Source organism: Stegodyphus dumicola, chromosome 9 (assembly GCF_044657685.1).
Source record: "Stegodyphus dumicola isolate Sdum_Otavi_A_Nest chromosome 9, ASM4465768v1".
Taxonomy (NCBI): Eukaryota; Metazoa; Arthropoda; class Arachnida; order Araneae; family Eresidae; genus Stegodyphus; species Stegodyphus dumicola.
In genome coordinates, this window is record NC_140776.1 from 22004421 (window position 1) to 22029547 (window position 25127).

Genomic DNA, 25127 nt, shown 5'->3' on the forward strand with positions numbered 1-25127 from the left:
TGTTACAAAGACACCGACCACTTGTGGTGAAAACTAAAACGTAGAATACAATACAAGTGAACCTGAAACAAATAGTGCAAGAGCTCACTTAAGTTTACGCCTAAGAGGTGGTATCAGAGGAATCTATCCACCTGATACTAATCTGATAAGGCCAAGAGGCCTACTAGCGTGACCGCGAAATAACAACGAAACGTACGCTTGGCTAGCGAAACGCACTCTTAATTAACTGAGAAATTCACACGTTTAAATAGCACTTCACTTAACTTTAAATTTACATTCTGGCGAGAGAATGTGAGGGGAAGTTGAGAAGCTTAGAACAGGTATCAAAATTAAAATTAATTTGTTATGCAAAATAAGGAAAGCCCTAGAATTATGATAAAAATGTTTGCAACATAAATCAAACGTAACAAACTTAAATAATGCTTGAACTTAAATTTCTGACCGACTGTCATTCCTTGATAACCAGTATCTCCGTGAGCTTTCGAACGAGCTGTACTTAAGGATTCGCAGTGAAACTGTGTTCACCGTTATAGCCCGATAGCCTGAAGGCTATGTTGGTGATTGCATCGGTGTATTTGTAGTAGTTTTTCGACAACTGTAAACGTGATTTTGGAACTGGAGATACTGGCAAAATTTGGGTAATACTGGCAAAATAAATTGTGCTTTAATTCTTCATCAAGTGTTGTCGATTAATCACTCCAAATTCCCGCGCCCCTTCGAAACGCAACATTATGTATTCTTCTTGGAATATAGGTCTTTATTTAATAAGTAATACTCTCATTAATTATCAGTAATTTATTTATAAATACTTTTCATTTGTTCCGTTTTTTCCTGCAAGCGCGTCCTGCGAAAATTAAATTATTTCCATAATATTTCCCTCTCGAATTTCGTACGATAAAATTGGATATAAAACTGAAGGGAGAATACGCTAATAAATACGGTATATTGTATCTAAATTCATTAGCTTACAGTGTTGTTTTCTATATTTGTATACTTGTATATTTTATTTTTAATAATTTAGACCATGCGTATGGTGCTGCGAGGTTTATCTATTCATTTTTAACTAATAGTTTATTTTAAGTTAGCACTTTCCTATTACTGTCTTTTTACCCAAGCTTTTATGCTAGAATGTAAACGAGATAGCTAGAGTTTATTTAGATTAAAGGTAGAATGAAGTGATATTTAAGCAAGAGTTTCGGAAGTTAGTTTTAGAGCGTGTCTGTAAGCCGCATTGTGCTGTGATTATTAGGGACTTGCGTTAGAGGTGTTGAGTGCTCTAGCCATTAGGCTTGTCTCGCTGGTTTACTACAAACCAGAACTCTTCCTGCGCGTTAAAATATTCTGTGAGCCGTTAGGCTAATCTACCACACCTTGAAATTATTGGTTGTTATGTTATTCTGTTAAGCCAGAAGCTACTACCTTCTTGTAACCCAAGTTGGGTCATTTGTTAATTTTATATTTGAATAAATAAATAATTCACCCTTCTTCCAATTTCTGTTTGGTTTCACAAGGCTAGAAAATAATTATTCATTAGTCTGTAAAGACATTAGGTTATTTCTAAAGCAGGAGTAATGAAAAATGAGCAACGCCCTCGCCGGGAATCGAACCACTGACCTCTGGAATACGCGCCCAGCGTGCAGATCACTACATAACAAAGGCATGCTAAAAAGGCAGCAGAAATTTCTTATAAGTGCTATTAATGTCTAATTTGTATGTTTCCAAAGCGAAATAGACTTTACTGAACCATGAAACCCTTTAGGTTATATGAAAATTTTCTCCAATCAACTTCTTAAAATTGCAACATCTGACATTGCGGAGATAACGTTTACTAGAATAATTCAATATAATTTTTTAATTAATACTTTACGATAGACATATAGAGTGCATGTTAATGCATGCACATATTTTTTAACTGTATACTTACTTATTTCATTATTTAATTTAGTTTTCTCAATTATGCCAGTACTAAAGATTAGTTTTCCTTTTCACATCATATAATTGTCAATTGTAAAATTAAAAAGCGCAAGATATTTAAGAAAGCAGAATAATTATAGAGCTTAGTGTATTTTCTAAGCAGCTGATATTTTAATATTTAATTAACAATCAAAAAACTAATTTTCTGATTTGAAAAATAAAAAGTGCAATGTGGTAAAACTGTTAGCAGCCAAATGTGACACGTCAACAGAAAGAAAAATACCAAATTATTCTATGATTTAATTGGTTTCTCAGTTTTCTACAACCCTCAGGTTTCTGGCTAAGACCTGTACTTAGATAGACACGGCTCCTAGTGTACATAGTCATCGCAGTGACTAGAACCATCGATTCTTCAATCGAAAGTTCAGGCTCAGCAGGCACCGTACTGGTATGCCTCTTGGCTGTGGAGACGTTACATGGTTTGAAATCGAAAGTTGTCCTTGGGGGTTTCTCTCCTTGGGCAACACTGGGGAACAGTCTTTGACTATACTTCTTTTTCTTTGTATAGGTGACCACACCCCATTGACTTCTGTGTTTTAAACTTTGAGTGTGTGAAATTTTGTCTCCCTGGGTTGACCGGAAGGTTATGCCTCATTGGATCGCGTTGGTGGAGGTGGCGCATTTAACGGTGTAAGGGCTTGAAAAAGGACCACGTCTGAGAGTCTCCCTCTCCGGTATGAAATCGAAATTTGTCCTTGAGTGTTTCTCTCTCCTTTTTCAACACTGTAGGACAGTCTTTGACCATACTTCCTTCTCTTTTATAGATGACCACCACTGACTTCTGTGCTTTAAACTTTAACTGTGTGTAGTTTTGACCCCTTGGGTTGACCGGGGAGTTGTGCCTCCTTGGATCGCCTCTGGAGGAGGTGGCGCATTTAATGGCTTGAAAAATGACTAGCTCTGGACGCCTCCCTCTCCGTTGTGAAATCGAAAGTTGTCCGTGGGAGTTTGTCTCTCGTTGGATAACACTGGAAGACAGCCTTTGATCATACTTCCTTTTCTTTGATAGGTCACCACACCAGTGACTTCTGTGCTTTCAACTTTTACTGTGTTCAGTTTTGTCTCCCTGGGATGACCGGGGGGGGGTTATGCCTCCTTGGATAGCCTCTAATGGAGGTGGCGTATTTAACGGTATAAGGACTTGAAAAAGGCCCGGGTCTGGGTGCCTCCCTCCTTAGTGTATTCTTAAATGTAATTTAAGAAAAATAATACTGTTTTGTATGTTGGTAATAATAGTAGAAAATGTTTTGCATTGTAAACAGGCATGACATAATTACTTTGGAGAGTTACTTACTTGGCACTCGATACAATAATCTAATTCTTATTGTTTTCATTGTACTAAAATGTTTCGTTTCCATTTTCAATTGAGTTCTGTTATGATATTTTATTTGAATTCAGTTATTATAATCGGCCATATCCTGATAATTCTTTCTTAAATAAAATTATGGTAAACTTAATGAAGTAGTGTAACTATAAATCATAAATTTATTTTAGAATGAATGAGGAAGAATTTCACACATTATAAGACCTTTTACCATGAATATATGGATCGTTAATTATTGCAGGTTACTATATCTATTTTAAGAAAGAATTTGAAACATGGGAAGAGAGACAAGTGCCTGGTCATCAAACCAGTTATACTTTCCAAGATTTATATTGTGGTTCTCATTATCAGTTTTATATCGTCGCATTTAACACTGTTGGCAAAGGAAAGCCAAGCGAAGTAATCGCTGGAAAGACTTCTGGTTCAGGTAAGCTCATATTTTTTTAATACTAAACAAAGTTTGACTCTTGTATCAAGGCAAAAACTTGAGCGATAAATTATTGCGTTCAGAGTAACAGAACTCATAATAAACTACATAAAGTAAATAATTTAACTAAATAATTTATAATAATAAACTACACAACGAGATAAATTTATTCGTATAAGCACATAAAATAAACCTTTCACGGCTCTAGTGCAGAAAGGATGTCCTTTGATTTGGAGCCAGACACTGATGCTGCTAGAAGCTTTCTGGTAACCTAGAATCCACTGTGTTTTCCCAAGTGCTTTGACAGCCATTTCTTTTATTACGTGCCAATGATTTTCTTAAATATAATCTGATTGGAACATCTTAGTTTAGTCTCCGGGAGGGCTCCGGGATTTGTAGTACGTGTTACCCATACTACAAATCCCGTATTTTGAATTACTGGAATTTTAATTGCCTTTAATTGACCTTTGGTTTTCGTAAGCTCGCTGGTTCTAATTAATCGTTGACCTGCCACTTCTACAAGAAGTAACTCTAGCAAAACAAATATTCGTTTTTTTTCATGATCTAGAGCGAAGCGATAAGAAAGCTATGTCTGTAGATTCATTAGGTATTATTTTATAATCTATAATTTATTTATAGACCTGAAAACTGCTCAGGGCCATTCGAACCCTGGCCTCTTCAATAAGCGTCGAGTATGCTTCCAATTGTACTACGAAGGCATGCAGAAAGGAGAGAGAAAGTACCTTATATACTCTCTTTTTCAAAGACCTACTGCAGATTAGGGGGTCCAATGAACAAATCCTGGTGGTGACGAATTGTCGTCCACCACCTTTTAGTTTCGGCACTACTTGTAGAATCATTAGGTTACTTTGAAGCAAGAGGAAAACGAGCAGTGCTCTTGTCGAGACCCGATCTCTCAAATACGCGCCGAGTGCGCTATTGTTATACCACGAAGGCATTGCTAGAAGGAGGGAGAACACATATATGTAATCGGGATCTGAATGAAGTTTTAATTAGTTGTCGTCATAAATGTCAATTTTGTACGAACGAATTGCATCTGGTCGACTTTAAGAATCAATTGGATGGCTATGAGTGGGTTTGTTGCTAAAACATTGCTCGAAATTGACTTTTATACCAACACTATTGAGGGCGTGTGGATTTACATTCGCAAGCGGGGTCTTCGGCTGTCGTGGGATGATATTTTCAAATCCTATTTTGAGGAATTTGTGTGGCGTCGCCGCTACTGAAATCAGGAAGAGGAGTATCCATTCCGGGATGCATATTCCGTAAGTGCACAATGTATCACCCCCGAGAGAGTGGTTTCTAGCTTGGACTAAAGGCTTCCAGTAACATTTCTGTCATTTAATATGACATTTTCTGCGCGTTAAGCAAGATGGTTGGAAACGTTTTGCAACACAATTTTCTGTACAAATTAATTAAAGTATCGCATATTTATTGTGAAAATTTTTAGAGCGAATTTAGATCAAATATAAGCATAATTATATACGTAAATAGCAGAAGTCTTAGCATTTTTAACTGCAGTCTATATGAAAATGATGTTCTATAATAATAAGCAATGCGCAGTTTTCTTTAATGTGAATTTCCTGATTTGCATTCCTATAAATTTAGTGTGTTCATTTCATATTAATAACTGTTTACTCTTAAAAGTATTGCCTGCACAAGAAATGCTCTTCAAACAAAATGAATTTATCTTATTCACAAAGAATGTATTTAATTTACTTATATATATCTGTTAATGTTAACAATAGGTAATGAATCAAATCATCTTTCAAAATCAAATGCATGCAGATGATGAGACAAGAATATATATCCGTTGTAACACTTCCTGCTATTCTCAGCTCATAAAAAAATTATACACTTGAATTCTTTTAATCCCCCGGTGGTCGTAAATGCATAATATTCGAGGTTAACTGTAGCCTGAGTCATTTTCTCGATATAAAGAGTGATAATATGCCACGAATATTAATTCGAATATCAGTGTGTGATAAGTTTCGCAAAAGTAAAATGTTGACGATAACTTATAAAATGAAAGCCTTACAAGATTTTCTACTAAAATGATTTATACCACCATACATTTATAACTGTGAACCAAACGTAAAATAAAACTTGCGCTTATATGCAAAGTTTTAAATTTTCAGCGTCACAAGAGCAATAGAAGCTGATTGGTCCATTTATGAAACCCCTACCTTAGTGGCGATACTGATATGCACTTTTGAATTATGCTTCTGGGATTATATCAATTATATGAGATAATTGTATACTGCAATCACCCGACAATGACGATGAGACATAGCCAAAAACAAATGAGGAAAGTAATGTTGTTGTTACAGCATAAGTTTCAGGCATTGTTTTGGGACGACAGCCATTTTGGAAACATCCTTCTTGGCCCCAATACGACATCAAAAAATATTGACAAAAATATCAAGGGTCACCCTACTGTAAACTTTCAACCCTTTCAATTTCGATTTATGCAAAAAGGCATTTAAAAGTGATTTAAGCTTCACAGGAGAGTTTCGAAAACGATGCATAAATTTCAAGAGTCGATGCACTAGTTAGATCAAAACTTACACAATACAAAATTTTTAACACATCAGACTAAACATTGCGAAAACATATTAATAAAGATTAAATTGAATAACTGAGAGATTTTAGCAAGACTTATATTTTATTCACTTTTAATTCATAAATTTTTCATTTTTAATAGGTGTTAATTTAAAAATTTACTCCGAAAATTCATGACATCGCTAGATTAATTATACGGATTTGAATGTACGAAATGAAATCATAAGCCATAATTAAAATAACAGGAAAATTAATTATGCTAAATTAAAATGATATTCTTCAGAAAAATTTTGGATTGGAAATATTTCAATCAAATTTTAATGTAGGAGTTTTAATGAGTTTAAATAAAGGAATTTGAATTTTTCAAAACACATTTTCTAAGACATTTCTAAACTTATTAATAAATATTCTCAAATTAAAGTCAAATTTAAGCCCCTTCCCTAACAAATTGTATAAGCGAAAGTATAAAACTCTCTACGGTATGAATTGAGTGAGAATGAGAATGGAAGAATTATGAAGTAGAAAATAAACCTAATTTTAAAGTTGTTGAAACTTGGCGATAAGGTTAGACGAAATTAAATAATATTGTCGCGTGCGTACGGGTTTGCAATAAATTGAATGCATGAGTCCGATAATAAGTTAATAAAATTTATTCTTATCAACAGAAATATAACAGAACTCTGGAATTTGCCTCAGAGATATTGTGTGTCAGAGATAAGTGTTCACAGTATAACGCAGTATAATCAGTAGTTATACTATAAACTACTATAATCGTTAAATATAAAGCAATGCAAAGCGCATCTAAAGAGAAAGCTAACTTGAATATCTCAGTTCACTCGAAATTCTCGAAATGAGAGTGTCAGTGGAACTTAACATCTCGCAACAACAAAAACTAAACAACTGAACTAAGATGCTCTCTGTCTGGCATTTCATGCTTTTCAACCTGTCGCGAGATATTTCTAGTACTTTCTGTTTCTCAAAATTTCTGGAAAGCAATAATAGTGTGGAATTACGGTTACAGCTAACCAAGTGGTTAATTATATTTATTCAGTTTTAATGTAAATTACCAAGATATCCATTTATTCAATGTTAAATGCGCGTGCCCCTGAATTCTTACTTTTCCGTTATAGATTTTTCTTAAAAATTTGTCTACACAGGAAAATACAATTTTAGTTATAATTCTATTAAAATTACCTATATAAGCACAAATTAATAACAATATTTAAATAATATTAAATAAAGATTAAACAAAGGTGGATCATTTATTTTATCGTTTTATTTTACAACCTAACTCTGGGCAACATTGAGCAGTAAAGTTACCAAAATAAATCAACTCGTGAAATCAATCAAAAACATCACAGTGTGAGTGTTTCCACGCCATACATATTTTTTTTCTCTTAGCCTTTCTTAGTATAAGATCATGTTCAAACTTCGTATCTTTAATGACTAGCGAAGTTCCATAAAAAAGTTATGCTAAAATTTTGAATATTTCATATAATTTAAGCAGCAAGATATTTTCTTTTAGCTCCTAACCCTCCAAAGAGAGATGCATTGCTCAGTGTCAACTCCACAGCCGTATCACTGCACCTGAACACTTGGTTGGGAGGAGCCTGCCCAATCAATTTTTTTACCGTGCAATACAAAGCAAACACCCAGAAGGAATGGATTTTGGTGTCCAATAATATTGTACCCGAGCAAAAGTTACTTGTCATTTCGGATCTTACACCAGGAACGTGGTATACCATTCTCATGACAGCCCATAGTGAAGCTGGACCTACAGAGGCAGAATACTTATTTGCTACCTTAACAGCTTTTGGAGGTAAGAATTCTAAATTGATCTAAAGTAAAAATGTTAGCAATAATGTTCATTCATGAATTTAGCAATGATTTAATTTCTGCTCAGTTATACCAAACACTAGAGCAGAGCTATAGCTTATTTAGAATACATTGTGATAATTTATTATAATTAAATATATGAAAGATTATTGATTTAATATTTATTTGGGGATATTAGATCAGTATCCTTACTACTCTAATATCCCCCAAACTGATATTAGTAATTACTATTATTCACTTTATTAGCTTCTGGATTCCAGCATAATATGCTTTCTCAAAATATATTAGCTATAGTATAGGAATGTAGTATAACGCTGATTTTTGTTGTTTGACTTCTGAATTAGTATTTATTCGGCATGTTATTGTGTCTTAATTATAGGAATTTATTAGAAAATTATAATGCATCCTAATAATGACTTTAATTTCTAGTGTTAAGACGGATAACATCATTGATTTAAGTATATTGATTGGATAGCAACTTCATTCCGTTAACATAAAGATGCATAATTTTTTTTTTTATTTTTAATGGCTAGGTACTCCACGTGATCAAAATAACATAACAAAATGCATAAATAAGATACATAAACAAAAGGAAGTAAAAGTCATTGACCCTTGCATAGTCTCGCAAACCAGTCTTTTAATCATTCAGTCTGAGATTTTTTCAAAATTTTCAATGCACTGAGTAATGGCCTGTATCTAGAATACTATTGTTGCATAGTGGGTAGGTTGGGCTTGGCAGGATATCATTGAGAAACATGTGCGCCGCCAAGTCATGTCCAGTAGTTAGTCGCAATGTCACCTCAGCTGTAGGATGAGGCCAGTTGGGGATATTGCATCGAATCAAACACGAAAGAAGTCAAACACGAATTAATTAGATCTTAAACACTCGCTGATACTGATAAACAATGGGCTTATGAATAACTGGTAAAGACAGATTAGGCAATTACGATTGTGTTGAAGTGCTGAACGAGACTTAAAAATTGAACAAGCATAAAAACTATTGAAATAACGGTAATTTTCCATTTCGCATGCGCAAATCTCGCCAAGTAGACTTTATAGGCGATAATACATAGTATACACGTAAAAAATATTAATAATGCTGCAAATCTTGCCAAGCAGACTTTATTGATGACGACACACAATATACACATAAAAAAACGTTAACAAATGTTAGTTTTAAGAATATTTTACTTTGGAGGCATAAACATTTTAATATCGTTTAAAATTTTCTCAAATGGACTTTCTGAACTGGACAAAATTTTCTCAATTCATCCTCTCTCTCCTTTTTTTTTTTTTTTTTTTTTTCGTTTCCCTTCTCCACATAAATTCCACAAGATAACTTTCCAGATGATGATGTACCGTTCCTCTGTGTTTGTTTATTTCGCCATTTGACGTTACCCCAGTCTTTCTATATTTTGTGTGTACGTTCCAGTTTCCGAATTGACAAAATTGTATTTATTGCTCACTTTGAAATATTTGAAACTTTTCCAGTTTTTCAGTGCGAGAATGATTTCCATGAATCCGAGTATATTGTAGTTCCTTGTTTGATATTTTCCTTAATTGCCTCTAATAAAATGCTCATGGATAGGTTTGGCACCTTCACGTGGAAACATTCGTTTGTTTCGCGGTAAACACCGCCGAAGGTCCACTGTTGTGGTAGAATCCGTCCAGTATTGTTCTTGCGCTTCTCGAACATACTTTAATCTGAGGGTCTCGCAAACCTCTTTCCCTACCACCAATCCACACAAGAGAACTTTTGGCTCTGCATATATTTAGAGCATTGGTTCTCAACGGAGGCGTCACCGCTCCGCCCAGGGGGTAGTGGAAGGATGTTGAGGGGCGATAAACTTGTTTTTGGCGGCAGGGGGTGACAAGCAGTATGTTTTAGGCGGTAAGTGGAGTGATGAGCATGTTTTGGCATTTGAACTTAATTTTAAAACCCCCAAAAATTTATTAAATCTACTATCCGATTTACACCATTTCTACCAGCAATAAGACGAACTTACGCTAGGGCTCCCCTCATGCAATTCAAAGAATGATGATACGAATCTGCAAAAATTTCATACTGACAAACAAAATAAAGATTTGCCGTTTTTTCCGAACATCAAAGCCAAGTTTCTGAAGGCACTGTTTGTCTCAGGGTTGCTAGCAAACTCATCAAAAAAATACGACGATGGTTTGATGTCCTCTTATAATGTCTAAAAATTAATTGCTAAATCGTAGAGCTCATACCCCGGGCGAAGAGTTGATACAAAAAAAAAAAAAAAAAAAAAAAAAAAAAAAAAGAGTTGTCTCCAAATCGTGGAAAGAGGGGACTTGCGCCTTCGTCTCTCTAAAAATATAAAACCGAACTTCCAGAAACTGGCACTGAACCATTAAGCACAGACATCTCGATCGTACTTGATTGTTTCATTGATATTACTCTTTTAGTGTATTTTTTGCCATTCTTTTTTAATTATTTAGTTAAGAATAAAGAATTTTTAAGCATAAAACATCGCTTAAGCAATTGTTTCTGGCATTAATCATTTCAATTTTAACAAAAGAATGTAATTACCTTCCGAGCAAAACTATCAAGTTAAATAAAAAAATCGGTGTGTAAATCTACTGAAAAAAATTACTTAAAATTTTTGCCTTTTATAATTCAGGAATCCTCTTTTCCCATACCTAAATTACAGGATTTTCACAAAAGGGTCGTTGAAAAAGTTTCCGCTCCTAGGGATGAGGCAACATCGAAAAAGTTGAGAATCACTGATTTAGAGTGTCCCCAAGCCGAAAAGTTTTCACCTAGTGTGAAAAATCTTTGTATATAGAAATAGCTTTAAATTGAAATAGCATAAAGGTGAAATTAGCTAGCAGTATGCAGAAACTTTACTTGCGTTTTTGAATAATTGTCCTAAGGCTGATATCTTATAAAATTTAATCTTTAATAGGCATTTATTAGATATTTTATATTGCAGCTACAGTTCCTCCGCCACTAAGCATGGATGAAAGGCGACCCGTGTTTTACAGAAGTCTCAGCATTGTAGTACCCACTGCATGCGCAGTCGTCGTTCTTATCGTCATCGTCATCGTGGCATGTGTAGTTGTGAAAAAGAGGCGTCATGTCGACAATCCACAGCGAAGAGGTAAAGTCATTCAGAATATAATCTTGCCAATCTGTAATCTGTAATTTTTCAAAGTTATTTTATAATATATTTCAAAACTTACCAAGTGGCATCCCTTAACCTTTCCGGCACGCTACCTTTTAAAATCGGAGTTTTGATTTAAAAAAAAAAAAAGAAAAAGAAAAAGATAGGCAGTCTAATTAGGCCTAGAGGAGTACACACGTATAATTTTGTGAAGTGAAAATTTGTGTCACTTATCTTTTAATTCTGTGGGTGTGCTCAAAGTGGCTCATTGATTGAATAGAGCTTCGAAAAGAGTGCTGAAACGAGCATTGTTGTCCATGAACTGACCGATGAGATGCGGAGGAACAAAGAATACAGACTCTCAGTTGTCCTAGATTATCGGTGAGCACGTTCTGGGCGCACCTAAGGTTCGCCGTTTGATTTTAGAAAGATTTCAAGGTAAAAATTTAAAACTAATATAGAATAAGGAGATTAGCATACAGCCAAAAAAAATAACGTAGAAATTTCTTTTCAAACAATTCCTTTTATACCCTAAAAAAAATCTGGAAGATTTCTTTGAAAAATGAGGGTCTTGAAAAACCAAACATGGCTAAAATATATGGACTGGTTTGTGTTGAGCTGCTATTTACTATAAATAAAGGTTCAGAGTAACCTATAAATCCTTTTTCATTCAATTTTTCTGAGCGCACAGAAGGAAATTTTTAGGTGTGTTCAGACCAGACACACTGTGCCGCAAAGGGTTAAAATACAGTAAAATAAAATTGTTTTCTGAGATTCGTATTTAGGTTCCACTTTAACACTTGAAATAACTTAAAGTTGAGCAATTACGACCTACTAATTTAATAATTATTCTCAATAAACTCATACAGAACTATAATCGCATACGCACAACGATCTGTTCAAAATAGCAGTACGTAGCCGGTAGGAGCAAAACACTTGCTACAGTATTATTCCATCAAAAGTTAAAGCAAAGTGGAGACTTTTCCGCTTATTTAATCAGTAAAATTAATTATTTAAACATTACCGAGCACTTTTGTTTCAATTCATCTCTCTGCACGAAGTCTGCAACAATATTTTTAAAACAATTGAAGAAGTAATAATTTCTGATTTAAAGACAAAAAAAATTCTTATAGTGAAAACAATATCACCTGATTTCCAGAATTAATGACTAGTTTTAATGTCATCTTCATTAAATTATTCTGCATTATTCATTTTTTGAGAAATCTGCAATTAACTAATTAAATCCTACTAGTAATAGTATTACTATATTTTCTTCCGTCTGAATCTTATAAAATACGAATTACAAAGAATAATATGCATTATTTGATATTCTAATTGAAAGAATTCGAATTAAACAGTACTTATATTATTCTTAATTACACTGCAGAACAAATAGTGACTCTTTTAATCATTTATTTCAGATTAAAATCGTATGTCATTTATATCACTTTATTAGCTTGTTAAAGCTTTCTTTTTTTAAAATTCTTCCTTGTCAGAAATTCATAGCAATTTTTCTTTATTATAGTTCATACAAATAAATTATACGTTACTGAAAGAATAATGAGCTAAATGTTTAATGCATAACATACGTAATTTTTCGGTTTTCATTCAAAACCCTAATTTAATCTCTCGCATAATAATACTTTTTTTCCGTAAACTTTTTACGAGCATTAAGTGAGCAATATTTCGTAAGTTAACTATTTCATATCAGTTCATTAAGAAATTCGCAAAATTTTAAAGTACCTAAGAACTTACAAGGTTAAGCATCATTATCAGGTTATCAAACATTATTTACAGAGTTGAGCAAATTTAAAAGGGAATTATTATTAAGTTTTTCTGAAGTAAAAATGCATTTAAAACAAATCAAGTATAGCGTCACTAAAAATCGAGCCTAACATCTTCCAAATGCTAACGTGATCACTACATCACAAAAATACGGAAGTGAGAAACATCGTTATTCCATGGTATTTTCCTTTTATTTCTTAATGGCCGTTCTCACTGGAATTTATCTGAGCTAACAGAGACAACCGACGTAACCGACCCATTTCCAAAAAAAGGTTTTTCCCCATAGGGCACCAAGTTAAAAAATCTGAACTGCAGGCATAGCAGAGCTAGTCGACACATGGAATTGGCTTTGTTAGCTCAGATAAACCCCAGTGTGAACGGTTTTACCTGAGCTATCGGATACACCTTGCGTAGTCCGCACAGCTCCAAAGCCCGTTTCTCCTGTTAGAGAGGCTAGTTGAAAAATCTGAATATCACGAATAGCAGAGCTAGTCAACACATGGAACTGACTCCGTTAACTCAGATAAAGCACAGTGTGAATGGCCCTCTAGGCTTCGTTCAGACGGTGCTATAAATGTCATACAGGCATAGTCATAAGGCACAAAACGCGGTAATTCCGTTCACACCTGCAAGACAGGGTCTGAGCCGCAGCCAATTAGAGAACCTAAATTTGCGCATGCGTAGATGTATTTCCCACTCAGAAGATTTCGCACGTTTGCTCTGATTGGTTGATAGCAAGCAGGCATAGAGTTGAAAATTTCAAGCTTTATGCCAAAACCCATAAACAAGTTTTTATGACGTAACAAGGTTTGGTTACCAAGCAACGAAGCTTGGCTTTAACCAGTTATGATATTTTTACCACCGTCTGAACATAGCTTTAAGAACTGTTCATACTAAGGTTTATCTGAGCTAACGGCGACATCTGGTACAGCCGACAGAGCTCCAAAACCAGTTTTTGTCTCATAATACAGCGAGTTGAAAAATCTGAACCTCCCGTATTAGCGGAGCTATCAATACATCTGAAATTTTCCTTTTCTTGATGGGTTACACCTCAAGGGCACGTATATGAAGATTTCGTAATTCCTTAGAGGCTCACCAGCGCCCGAGCGGTAAAGTGGCTGAACACTGGTAGTTCGGTTCGAGGTTCGAATCCCGCGAACGGGCTGGCTGCATGGGTGTTTTCGTGGTTTTCCCCATGTGTAACGTGTATACGAGCCAGTTTCCCTTAGAAAGTCCTCCACGAAGGCATCCCTCCCCTTTAGGCAGATAGCCCTAGTGTGCTTTGCCATAATTAAATACACCACCACCGTAATTCCTTAGAGATTTACTTCATGGTCACAAAATATTTCTGCAGCATCTTATGTAACAAAGTAAGTCTGTTTTCTTTAAGGTAAAAATGTAACTAGATGAAGAGCATTTACCGCATCGTATTTTTTGCTCTAACAAAAAAACTCCTGCTGCAAAAATAAAACGAACCACGTGTGAAGCCTGTCAGTAAAACATTGTATCCTCTTGACCACGTAAGAAATATTTTTAAAAGGGTTAAAAATGTAAACTTCTTGATAACGATAAGCCGTTTATCTGAATCCCAAAAGAGTTTTAAAGCCTTGAATTGTTAGAAATTATTCATAAAAACTTGTTCGAAAAATTGCAGGACATGAAAATGAATATGTACGTATCTTTCTTTTATTCTCTTGGCAATTAAATAAATTCAGGACTTATTGCAAAACGGTAATATATAGAGGGTGGTCATAAAAGAACTCCTATATATGAACCCATAGCGGCCCAATCGAAATAAAACTTCAAATATTTCTATTTGAAGGTGTGCGCTCAAGATTGCGATGATTTAAAACAAAAAAGCTCTCACGGTTACGGTTACAGAGAAAACGTATCGAAATTTTCGATTCGCATTCCATTTTTCCTGTGCAAACTGAACAGAGCACTAAAGTCCTAGATGGCTTTGGAACGATTGACACATAACGAAAATTTCCTTAGTGAAACATTTTCAGAAAACAGCATTGTGAAGAACCAATGACCATTCAAGAAAGGAGAGGAAAAAATACTTTTCATTAGAATTAAAAGTTTTCAACGTACCGTACTCGCAACATCACAAGATGAATTTACATGACTTCACGTTTTATGATATCTTTCAATTTTGACAAATCTCGTACACTTTAGATTTCAGATATGCCTAGAACCAAGAATCCATCTGTGTGAGTTTGGGAAATTGTGGTGATCACAAAACTCCCAACTTACAAGAGATTACTCTATCTTGAAACGTGGAACACGTTGAAAACTTGTAATTCCAATAAAAGGTTCCTTCCCATTCCCCTCTTGTACTGTCATTGGTCCTTTACAATACTCTTCTTTGCAAATGTTTTAAGCTGGCAATTTTCGTCATGTGTGTATCTCACCAACGCCATTTATGGTTTTTCCATACACTGAGCAGTTTGATTAGGAAAAAATGTTGGTGTTGCTATTTAAACATTTCAAATGTTTTTCACTGTAACCGTAAATGTGAGAGCCCAATTGTTTTAAATCATCACAATCTCGAGAGTATACTTTTAAGTAACAGTATTTCTACCTTTCTTTCAATTGATTAAGCAGAGAGGCCGCTAGATGTTCATGTATTGGGAAAGCTTTATGTTTCGATACAAAGGATAAACAAACATATGCACAGAAACCTCAGGATATATGAGAAAAGAAATTAATGAAGAATAGAATCAGTGCTGAGAATCGGAGGCCTTTCGAGAAAAATAAAAGTTCTTTGAAACGTATACCAGTCCTTAATATAAAAATATATAATGATATTGATTTAAACTAGATTATTATTTGTCTCATAGACAGTTCCCGGCTTACTTGAATGAGTTTTCTCTCCAAGGTTTTAATCTATGTAAAACATATTATATTTTTGGAGACAGCAGGCGATTGTTTGAGTCATATCCCTCAACACAAAGAACTTATTTCATGATTTTATTCCCGAAAAATTATGAAAATTATTAATAATAATTGAGATATAATAGAGACTGAAATGTGAGTCAAAATTTTTGTTTTATCTATTTAAGGACCTCTAATTTTCAGTTCGCATTATTTATTAATTTGTGAGCATGCATTCAAATCTTTTGGATAAAGGAATTGCATATAATTTATTTATTATTTAGAATATATAAAATATATCTAATCCATTTATTTTATATATTATTTAGATGCGTTTCTGTATTATTTATGTTACTTTTTCTAACATCTTTGTTTCTCGATTCTCACTCCCTATTTTCCCGAGTTTTTTAATTATTAATTAAGTTTGGGTAGTTTGCATTTTAAAATTTCTGCGATAAGTATAGGGAGCGTGGCTGGTTATCTTCGTTTGGTGTTGCAAGAGCTGACCCCAGTACGGTATTATGGCTAAATACTAATTTGCCTAATTGGATCAAAGTCTCGCCTTTAAATGAAGTCAATGAATATGTACACATGTATAAATTTTTAAGTTAGTCTATATTTTAGGGTGCTCCTCGGATTATCGCCAAGTTAGTTCATTTATCACCAAATTTTTGTTTCATTTATGGTAACTATGGAAGCCCTATTATGACGTGATTGCGGTGAACTTGACTGATGGGAGAATATTTGTAAGGGCTTATTTCTGCGATGGATGTCTGTTAGGAAGTACGTTGCTTATTTTCTGCTGTACACCGTAAAAACAGCTGTATGTGATGAGATTAATATGAAGTTTCTGTACGATTTGGAAGGCAAAAAGAAGAAAAGCATTAATTGACTGGTGTGTAAATAAAGGTTTATTCAATAGTCATTGAAAGTGCCCTTTTTGTACGAAGAAAATGCGTATGGTCGAACATATAGATCGTTCAGATGGCTTTGAAGGGGTTTGTGGCAAGAAAGGTTCATGCAAGAAATCCCGCCGACAGTCCAGGGAGGATTTTTCTTATTTTTGAGAATTTATGTGGTGACGGCAGTATGCATATTCTAGTTCAGATGATTTTAGAAAGTTTCTGGAAACTGTGAAGGAATTTTGTGTGCCGCAGAAGAGTGAAGACGCAGAAATTTCTAAATTGTAAGTCTAAGTATGGTAATTTCCTTTTTGTAGTGCGTATATGCGATAACATGTATTTTTTTTATGTTATTTCATTGTGTGATTTAAAATGCACTTTATTGAGCTTCAATTGGCTACAAATTTTGTTCAGTTTTGATCATGAGTAACTTTGTTTCAACATTATATAACGTCATCATTCTCCTGATTTTTAAAGTGAAAATACATCGATGTGTACCGGACACCGAGTTAATGTAATTCTTTGACTTGTTATTTTGGTTTTGTGTAGCGGCCATCTTGGAATTGTTCCTTGCCGTCCAATAGCCAAAATTCGCCAATTTTCGCCAAGGGGCACCCTGAAATATATTTTTACCATTTTTTTCTCCTGCTAATTAAATAAACATTAGGAACTGTTCCGAGAGCCTAAAACAATATACATTTCGAAGTAAAGGATAAAACACACATACGCACAAAACCTTTCAACAACATTCCAGGCTTAAGTTGTATTTATTTAAAGTATTTATTTTTATTATCCTGCTCTATCTATTTACGGGAAAGCTTAATTCAGGTTTAATTTTATATCACGATGTAATGCTTTATTTTACATAATCACGTAGTCTCATATTTATTTTTATTTTGTCATTTTGAAGCAAAACACTTTCCCTCCGAGCACTGGGATCATAAGTGAGTGACGTTGCTACTATTACCAAAGTTTAAGTAAATGTTTGAAAAAAGAATAATTGAAAATAATTCCGCTTCTGCTATGGACGTTATTTCAATTCCCTAGCCACTTCAGAATTTACTCTCTTGTTTAGTTAGAACTCTAAACTTGACGTTTTCTATCATTTTGAATGGCTAAGTAAAGAATGCATATATTTTTGCACTCGAAACGAATATTTAGCGATAAGGAAAAACGTGATCTTAGATTTTCACTGCCGTTAACAGCGAAGAAAACATTCGCTGACAGAAACAAAATCTTTAAATATTTGAGCATAATTCTGAAACTTTTCGACCACTTCTTATCAATCAAATCTTTAGAATATTAGTTCAGTAGATTTATGGAATATATGCTTTATTTTGTAACAGACAATATTTAACTATAATGCACAAATCTTACAACATTAGTGTTTTAAATCAGTCACCATAAGAAGCATTGCTGCGTTCTACGGGTTCGTGGATTTGGAAAGATTGCAACAACACATGATAAAGAATCAAAATACAATTTATTCGTCAGTATTACACAGGAGAGTTCCAAAGACACCTTTACAGCTGTCGAAAAACTACGATTAACACTCTGAAACAATCAGCAACATAGCTTTCAAGCTATCAGGCTATAACGGTGAAGACGGTTTCACGACAGAGCACTAGAGTACAACTCCTGGCAATAAAAGTAAAGACAGTTTCACAGCAGAGCACTAGAATACAGCTCCCGTCTCGACCGATCGCTCTCGAGCTAATCTCTGAAACCAAGACGCTACTAATGAACTCATCAAGTACTCAAGATATACTCCTCCACGTATAGCCCCGGTATATATAGCTCTTGACCTGCCTTCGGGAACATTCTTGGAAAAAACGGTAAGAATTCATTCTAGAATGTCCTCGCTTCGTCTATAGCATATCGCCAATTTGGTCGCCAAACGTTACAAAGTCGACGATTTCGCGCCAAATTTGGCCTCCTTTGCTTTCCTTTTTACTTTTTGGCAACCCTAAACCCGCTTTGCAGGGAAGCTATCTTACCGCAGCTGGGCATTTTGTAGCAATATATTCTCCTGTACGAAAGTTGGTACTCAACGATTATGCAACCTACATTTTCTTAGCTACAAAATATTTCCAGTCACATTTAGGCAACCTTTCATTATTTCTTTGTTCGAGCTTGTGCATAAAAGAGATACTTTCGTTCTGATCTTTCGGTTCATCAATTTTGCTAGCTAGTTTTTTTTTTTTTTTTTTTTTTTTTTTTTTTTTTTTTTTTCAGCAGCTAACTAAGTATGTAATGACAAGCAAGTAAATCTTACAAAATGTGGCACTACCGGTACAAAGCAGGAAATTAACCCTTTCCGGAACGCTACCTTTTAAAGTCGGAGTTTTGATTAAGAAAAGGTAGGCAGTCTAATTAGGTCTAATTAGGCATTGCTATTTGGAAAATGGCTGCTACTTCTGTTTCCAAATTAGTACAATTTCTCATATATATAATATTGTTTACATTTTCTTATACTGCCATATTGTATTCATAATTAGTAATTTTAGACATTTTATTTTAAATGTCAGTTTGAGAAAATTGTGGAGTGGGTAGATAAAGATCTACCGAAAAGAGTGAATTGAAACCCAAATATACTGCTTATCGAGCCAAAACACCACTGGAAATGTTTATGTTTGGCAAGGAATTTCTAGAACATTTGACATTTGAATCCAATAGGTACAGGTTACAAAATCGTAGCAAAATGAATTCAATCAGAATCGACGAAATGAAGGTATTTTGTGGAATCTATATGTACATGTAAGTTGTAGATTTACCATTTAGAAGATGGTAATCATTACTGCAAACAAAGCAGGATTGATTTCAAATGCAATTACCGTACATCGTTGGATAGAGATTTGTATGCCTGTACGTCTATGCATGCTGTCCACTGTAGCAATTATTTAAAACGAAATTTGAATAAAATTAATTTTTTTAATTATTACTAAGGTTATTTTAAGTAGAAAAATACAAACATTTTCGTTTAACTTCTCTAGATTATTTGTATGCAACAAAGGGTTAATGTCTCGGCTAATTAAATTCGTACGAAGATGAAAATGGTCGACATGGCTTCCCACGAAGTTTTAGAATCCGGGTTACGCCTCTCGAAGCTCAACTCCCCGTTGTTTCGGTGGCGATAATGCCACAAACAAACAGATTTTAATAGTATAGATCGTGATGTACAGAATGCAAGAAAGGAAAAAAAATTGCTTAAAATCTTAATGACATAAACTAGAAATTCAAATATTTCCCTTTCGTAATACAACAACCAGCAGCTGATTCAGTAAATATAGGAATAAATGTAGAGCGTATCTGCTTTCTCAAAATTTTCTAATGTGTGTATGGAAATATTTGGGATTTTATTTTGTGAGAAACAGTGAAAAGTTTCATTAAAAAGTGTTCATCAAAAAGTGTTCATCAAAAACAAACAGACAGACAGACAGACGCGCACAGATACAAGTATTTTATTAAGAAACTTTTTAATAAATTACTTTAAGTAATATGGTAAATCATAAAATGTTACGTTTTGTTACGTAATGTTACATTTGCACGCACACCAAAATCATTTATTTGAGAACTTCTGGCTCTGCTTTAATATCAAAGAATCAGTCAAGCATTTCAGTCTGGCAAAATGCATTAATTAATAATTTAATTACAAAATTTTACGACAAGCCTACCCGTTTTAACGACAGATAACTCTTGCAGAGAACTGCTTAAGGAAAACTAAATCATATTTACGATACACATGAGAAAAATTACGAAAATCCCGACACAGACAACGCGCTTCTCTGTAAGCAGAATTCCAAATTAGGAACTGAGTAAATATGTCTTAACCTCGGCAGTTTATTTATTAGGACGTCTTAAAAATTAATCACCGACTTGCATCTCTAAATTAATTTAAAAAGCCTATTATCATAAAAATGTCACATTTATTCTAACAGAACTGATATACTTGATTATGTCTTATTTTCTAAATAACTTTATTTAAAAATTTTTCATTTCGTAAAGCAGTGCATTCATATTAACTGATAAATTAAAATTATTTATAACGATGCGTGGTGCTCTTTTATACGAGTTGTAATCGGAGTAAACTAATAAATTTGATTAATTAATTAGTTAAATATTTTGGGAAAAGAATTCAAATTCTTAATAACTTTGTGAATACAAAGCTTATATTAGACAAATTAATAAAGTAATAAAGGATATAAGCAGCATAGAACTTCCAGTTAATATAATCCATCGTAACTATTATTAATTACCGCATCAAAAAAAGGCAAACGCACTTTCCAGACAGTTGAATTATTTCTTCTTTCCATTAGATGGAAAGTAAATGGCGCAGTGCGATGATCTAACACAATTATCAAGTGGCAAATAATATTAAATGACAGTATGAGAATCTTATTAATCAGTGCTGCCTGTCGAGGGGGGAAAAAGTAAAAGTAAAGGAAATAAAGAAGTTCCTACAAAAACGCAACTAAACCAGTAATAGTAAAATAGTAAAATATAATAATATAATATAATAGTAAAATATAATAGTAAAATATAATAGTATCATATAATAGTAAAATAGTTTGTTTAAAGTTTATTGCAGTGGCTTCCAAATATTTCAGTTCGAGTCGCCCTTATCATTACAGTCAAAATCAGGTAATGAGCTCGTCTAATAATTACACTATATATTTGATGTCTAATAATGACACTACATATTTTATCTTAGTTACATTTGATGTAGTTAGGTAGGATATTTTAAACAATAAATTAGTCACGTGTTTCAAGTTAAAAAACTATTTACATAAAATATACTAAGTACATATTGTGAACAGTCATATCATTGAATGAATGAAATACTCTTGGTAGGAAGAATGAGCTTTGTTCCATTACACATCTCTTAGAAAGTCCTCCGTTAAGGCATTCCTTCCCTTAGGCAGACAGCCGTCGAGAGCTTTGCCATATTAAAATAAACCAATCCATTACAAATCTATTGAAATCTTGGAATAAATCTCTAAAAGCTGATTCACATTCGGTTCCACACTTTTTCTATCGATGACTGTTTTTTTACTTCCTTGAATGAAGTAAAGGAAGAATTCTAATCGCGAAAAGTTTCAAATATCATATTTCAACGAAAATATTTATTTTGACTGCTCCCGAATCGGTTCGAACGATGTTTCTACGTGACATCTGTTAACTTTACTAAATACTTAAATTGAACGGTTTTGATGAATGGTTGGTATGTCTAAATTCTAGGGCGTCACGTAATTCGGAACTTAGTTATAGGAACTTTGACTAAATGGCATGCTTGTCTGATAAGCATTCTCTATGAACCTTGAACCTTCATCAAGAGTTTTGTTATAACTTGTACTTTTTATGCCTTAAATTTTAAGCAACAAAATTAATAGGCATGTCATTTCAAAAATATAAAATCAAAAAATTAGTATTGTAGCACTCTGCACTAAATGACTTTCTATATGATTTTGGAAATTAGAACATTTTTGAATTGAATAACAAAGTTCTAACATGAACATTAGAACTAAATTATTATATGAGGGCAACTCATTATAAACATCAGAGTTGCATAGTTTTTCACTGTAACACAAATAGTATTTAGTATTGTAATCATCTTAACATTGTACTCGTTAATTTTTGTATTATTTTCTTTGGCTTTGTAATATATCCTTATGGCTATGTTCAACAATAGCATTGTAATTGTATATTGATTTTGAAACAATAAATGCCGTCTGTTCTGCCAACCTCTACCATGGTTGTGGTGGCTGCAGATAGTATATTTCTTTCCCCTGATTCTGGCATAATTCCACTTGGGTCGGAAGCCTGGGTCAGTGGCGTGCTGCTCATACCGACAGAATAAAGGCCTCTTTCACGACGCGTCAGAACGTTGCCTCAGAACGTTGAAATTTTTTATGTATATGGGACTGCTGTAACATGTAGTAAGGCACCTCCCTTTTTGGTTGCAATCGACCGCACCAAAATTGTATAAATACCTACATATGTATATGCACTTTTTTACCCGGCTCGGTTAGCTCAGTTTTTTTATACTTATATATTAGTAAATTGTGCATTTTTTGCTTTAAATGTGATTAAAATGTGTTGTTCTGACCTTTCGTTTAGGGCCTTTATCTGCATGCAATATTTGTAGAATTATCAACAATTTAAAAGTTGCTTAAGTGCGGCTAGGCCTAATTATTTTTACCATAGCAGCCATATTCGTTTACATTTGAATCTTAGCAGAATAGTGGATTTGTTGCCAATCTATAGAAACTAAGCTTCGCAACAACAAAGATAACGCCTCCTTTTATTATTGCGAATTATATCATGCTCAATCCATTCTGAAATTTATTCGAGAAAAAAAGCGTTTAAGAGTTGCTTCGTAATTTTTAATATACATATTTTGAGTTTTGATGTATTTTTGCCTTGTCGCGAAGTAAAAACGGAATTAATTGAATGAGAAATACTTAATCGTGTGTGAAAAACTTTCTTTTATTGATAATAATATTTGAATAGAACATGTGGCAACGATTAGATAATTCTTCAGATGATATAAATTTTGTGCATTCTGAGTTATAAAATGACCATGCCAGGAAACTCGTCATCCGCCTTTTTATCAACCGCCTTTTTATCCGCCTTATCGTCATCCGCCTTTTTTAGGCTTTATTCTCAATGAGCCGGCAAAATTGCACTTTTGTGTAATAGTTCCGGCGATATGTTTATAAGTTATAAAATGAAGGAGATGTAGCCCTGTTAAGTGAATCTAGCGCCAGAGTTTCGCTATGGTAAACAAATATAGTGAATTTTAAAGAGTGCATTTATTCTAATTGTGGTTTATGCGCTATCTACGAAGTAGATTTAATTCAGACCAATAAGTTTAAATTTAGTATTCCGTACAAGGAAGTCATGTGGTGTACACATCAGATTTTTTTAAAATCTCTTAGGTATCTTTACCAGTCGGTAAATTCGATAATTTACTATATTTGTGTGTTCTCTCACCCCCCCCCCAAAAAAAAATCTCCTCCTCTCTTATTTACAGCAGTTATTCGTTTACATGGGCTTTAGTTCAGCGCTTATCATAGCATTTTATGGGATCAGTCTTAAGTAGCTTATTTGAAGTTATAGATAATTTGTATTTTCTTGAAAGGTCAGCATAAACTTATTACTTCTACTCCATTTAGCTCCGGCAAGCGCATAATCAAATTACTTCCTCTCTCACTCAAAATCCTCATTTCCTTTCCTCTAATCAGATTCCCGATTTCGAGAGGACAAGTCTGGGGAAGGGATGAGTATGTCCGTGATGGAGCGGAAACAAGGCAGTGCCGGAAGCGGAAGTCCCATCAAGGACCAGCTGTACTATCCTTCCCCTTATGCCATGAGCCATATTCCTATGTTCCAAAAACAAGGATCGCCAGAATCGGACTGCAGCCAAAGCCTCGGGAGGAGAGAGTTCGGGCGGCACGAACACATATATGACGTTCCTTATCCACCGAAATGGGTGAGTACTTTTTTTTCCTTAACTGACCATAAATAATAACGCCGCCCGAAGGAGAAAAAACATGCACTTTATAATGTGTTTTTGCAACTGGGAGAGTATTAAAAAGAAAACATGTAGCAAGAATTTTTTTTTCACCTGAAAACTTAAACTGCGATAGAACTTTTCATATAAAATGAAAGTCGATTTCTTCTTCTTCTTACTGTCCATACACTACTTAATCTTTTATGTTTGAAATTTTAGTATTTTTTAAAAAACAAACTATTAAATTACAATGCCTTATTTGAATTTCTCGAAATGGTTCACTTTTTAATAAGTTATATTTTTAGATTAAATGTATGCGTAACTAGCGCAAGTACCCGATGCCAGTTAAGTTAGATTAAGAGTAATGTATCTAACAACAGGAAAGAACGATACCAATATAATCCTTCTCTAATAGCGATGAAAAAAATGCGATTCATATTCATTCATTTTCAGTCTGATGCCATATGGAACCCACATAAAAAATTTCCGTAGAAAAATAAACAAGTTCTCTTTCATTATATCAGCAACAATGGCACGCAATTTTTACAGACTCACGATTCGAAAGCGAGCAGTAGCAATACTTTTCCAAATAAAGCATTTTTATCCTTAGCGCTCGAGACTGTTGCCACTCGAAAAAATGAGTGCGAAAATTAATGTTTTCAGTGTTTTTAATTAATATCTCGGCTGATTGAAGTCGTACGAAGATGGGAACAGTCAAAATGGCTTCTCACGAATTTTTGGAATCTGAAATAATGTATTTAATGTTTGGCATTGCTAC

The 25127-nt window shown here is 34.0% G+C and overlaps 1 protein-coding gene across 3 annotated transcripts in view; it reads left to right on the forward strand.

Annotated features, from left to right (window-relative positions):
* LOC118181251 (cell adhesion molecule Dscam1-like) overlaps positions 1-25127 on the forward strand; it is a 1046077-nt gene that overhangs the window by 951994 nt on the left and 68956 nt on the right. For all 3 annotated transcript variants that reach the window (XM_085823270.1, XM_085823269.1, XM_085823271.1), the window contains 4 exons: positions 3540-3725; positions 7834-8127; positions 11102-11269; positions 24081-24328. In XM_085823270.1, coding sequence (XP_085679396.1) covers positions 3540-3725; positions 7834-8127; positions 11102-11269; positions 24081-24328 — 896 coding nt within the window. The remainder of the gene's footprint in view (positions 1-3539; positions 3726-7833; positions 8128-11101; positions 11270-24080; positions 24329-25127) is intronic.